Here is a 2423-nt window from a genome sequence, read left to right on the forward strand (position 1 = left end):
CTTGTAAAAACCTAAGAAAAAAAGCATTCCAGTGCCCTTTGGCACCTTGGAGGGTTAGGGTGGTCACAACAGCCAATGTGTCTGAACTATGTCTTTCTAGCTCAAGGGAGGTCATCTCTACTATGCTTCAAAAACATGCTCAAGGAGAGAGGTGAAGGGTTGGGGTGGGTAGGGGAGGTAAGTAAGGCAAAGTTTGAAGAATATTGAGCATGTAACTATTCTTTAATCTATATTTATTTATTCATTCATTCATTTTTATTTATTTATTTACTACCATTGATAATATTTTCTATATTCAATCACCAGATGTCACTACTACCAAATGATCTGACTGTTTTTTATTGATAAGGATTCAAGTCTGGCAGACCTATGCTTGTTCCAGGGATCATGTGATTTGCATTGGCAGAGAGAGGGAGAATGACAAGATCTCTTTGGTTTTAAGAAATGTGACTTTTTCTATATTCTGTATTTTTCGTATTCCCTTCTCCCACCCCTTTTTTGAGATCATATTGGGAATGGGAGAGAGAAGTTATTAGATTGGAGTCGGGGTAGGGAGGGAACATGGTTGATCAAGAGTCAGTGATGGGGTGTCAGGCACGGGCAGGCTGCAGAATACAACCTAATTGAACTTGTATTTCTTCCCACATTCCCCACTTTACTCAACTCAATTCTCCCCAGGGGGAAATAAATATCCTCCCCCCCCCCCCCCCAGCCCTTATTTTCTTTTCCTTTTCCCAACCAGCAGCTTCCCCAGGGGGGCATAGGGAGCATCTGTGCTAACTGCCCTGGGGGGCAGAGGAGAGTTCCTGGCAGGGGTGGTGGGGAGGAGCCAGGGTCAAGGGTGAGGGCCTCTCTGGGCTATTGAGCGCTGGATGGTTTGAAGGGCTCCAGCAGGAGGCAGGAGAAGGTGTTGACCTTGTCAGCCCCTCGAACTTCATGAGGCAGCAGCGGCAGCTTCACGATGTGGAAGTCTTCGTAGAGGTCCTCCATCTGGTCCAGGTATTTGGACTGGATCTTGTGGCGGGCCTCGCACATGCTGCAGGGCTTCTCGGGCTCGGGGAACACCAGCTGGTTGACGATGATGTTGTGGCTGTCGATCTTGCACTTGGCCAGCTCCTGGATGAGCCTCTCCGTCTCGTACAGGGACAGGAACTCGGCGATGCAGACGCAAATAAAGGTCGTCTGTTCGGGGTCCCTGAACTGCTCGCTGACCGCCCGGATGACCGGCAGAGTTTCCTCCAGCTTGGAGGCCAGCTGGTCCGCGTTCGTGTCCCCCAGGCCCAGCATGTTACACATCTGGGAGATGAAGGGACCTAGCTGGTTCTTGATCTGCATCAGCCGCCCCAGGCCCCCCTCCACGACGGTGGGGAAATTGAGCAACCGGAGAGTGTGGCCCGTGGGGGCCGTGTCAAACACGACCACTGAGAAGTTCATCCCCTTCACCAGCCTCATGACTTCTGCGTAGCTCATGGCCTCGTCCACGCCGGGGAAGACGCCCATGGCCTCCTGCATCATCTTCTTGCCCATGCTCATGGTACTGTCTTCCTCAAAGAGCTCCTCGGGGAGCTCGGCCACCCCCAGGCTGGGGTCAATCTCCATGGCGAAGAGGTTGTCGTAGCCCATCACTTTGGTGGGGACTTTGGAGAACTTCTGGTCAAAGGCATCAGAGACATTGTGGGCTGGGTCGGTGGAGATGAGGAGGACGCTGTCTCTCTGCTTGGACAGCTGGACCGCTAGGCTGCAGCTGCATGTGGTCTTGCCCACGCCGCCCTTGCCCCCCACGAAGATCCACTTGAGGCTCTGTTGCTCGATGATGTTTTTGAGTGTGGGCTCCAGGGGCTCCACATCGGGCGCATCTTGGAACTCCTCTGACTCCAACCACCACCCGGTCACTCCTGCTGCCATCTTGGAACCGCTCTTCCACCCCCCCACCCCCAGACTGGGTCTCAAAAGTCTTGGAGCAGTTGTAAGTTATTTACTGAATAGCTTAAGTAGACTTTTAAATAGAAGTATCATTGCCTTGGCTGAGTGGAATGGTTTCTGTCTAGTTATCAGATCAAATTCTTGGCTTATCTCCTAGTCACCCGACAGGCTGTCCCTTTTTCTCTTCCTACTGCGTTAGGATCCATTCTAATCGGGGTGTAATGGAATCCAACATAGGAACTTGCTTTAACTGAATATTTAACCTTTTCTCATGGTCTAGAAACAAAGGGGGTAAACAGAGAACACTCAAACACATATTATGGCCCAACTACCATCTGTGTTTAATGACTGTAGATCCTTTTAGATCCAGGCAGTCTCAAGCTAGTCTAAAAGGCTTGCCTCAAACCTTGGTGGTCCAGATAGTGTCAAATTCTCCATGTCAGTTCCTCTCATTGAGAGTTAGCAATCATCTTCCATCTATTTTTCTCCAATGCTTAAGC

At 50.4% G+C, this 2423-nt stretch overlaps 1 protein-coding gene across 1 annotated transcript; it reads right to left on the minus strand.

Annotated features, from left to right (window-relative positions):
* Nucleotides 1-323: 323 nt before the first annotated feature.
* LOC141516176 (ATPase GET3-like) lies at nt 324-1924 on the minus strand. The gene has a single exon (XM_074227421.1). It carries the CDS (start codon nt 1903-1905, stop codon nt 859-861), a length of 1047 nt encoding a protein of 348 aa, XP_074083522.1. The 5' UTR covers nt 1906-1924; the 3' UTR covers nt 324-858.
* Between the last annotated feature and the right edge of the window lie 499 nt (nt 1925-2423).

This window comes from Macrotis lagotis, chromosome 3, assembly GCF_037893015.1.
Source record: "Macrotis lagotis isolate mMagLag1 chromosome 3, bilby.v1.9.chrom.fasta, whole genome shotgun sequence".
NCBI classification, from domain to species: domain Eukaryota; kingdom Metazoa; phylum Chordata; class Mammalia; order Peramelemorphia; family Peramelidae; genus Macrotis; species Macrotis lagotis.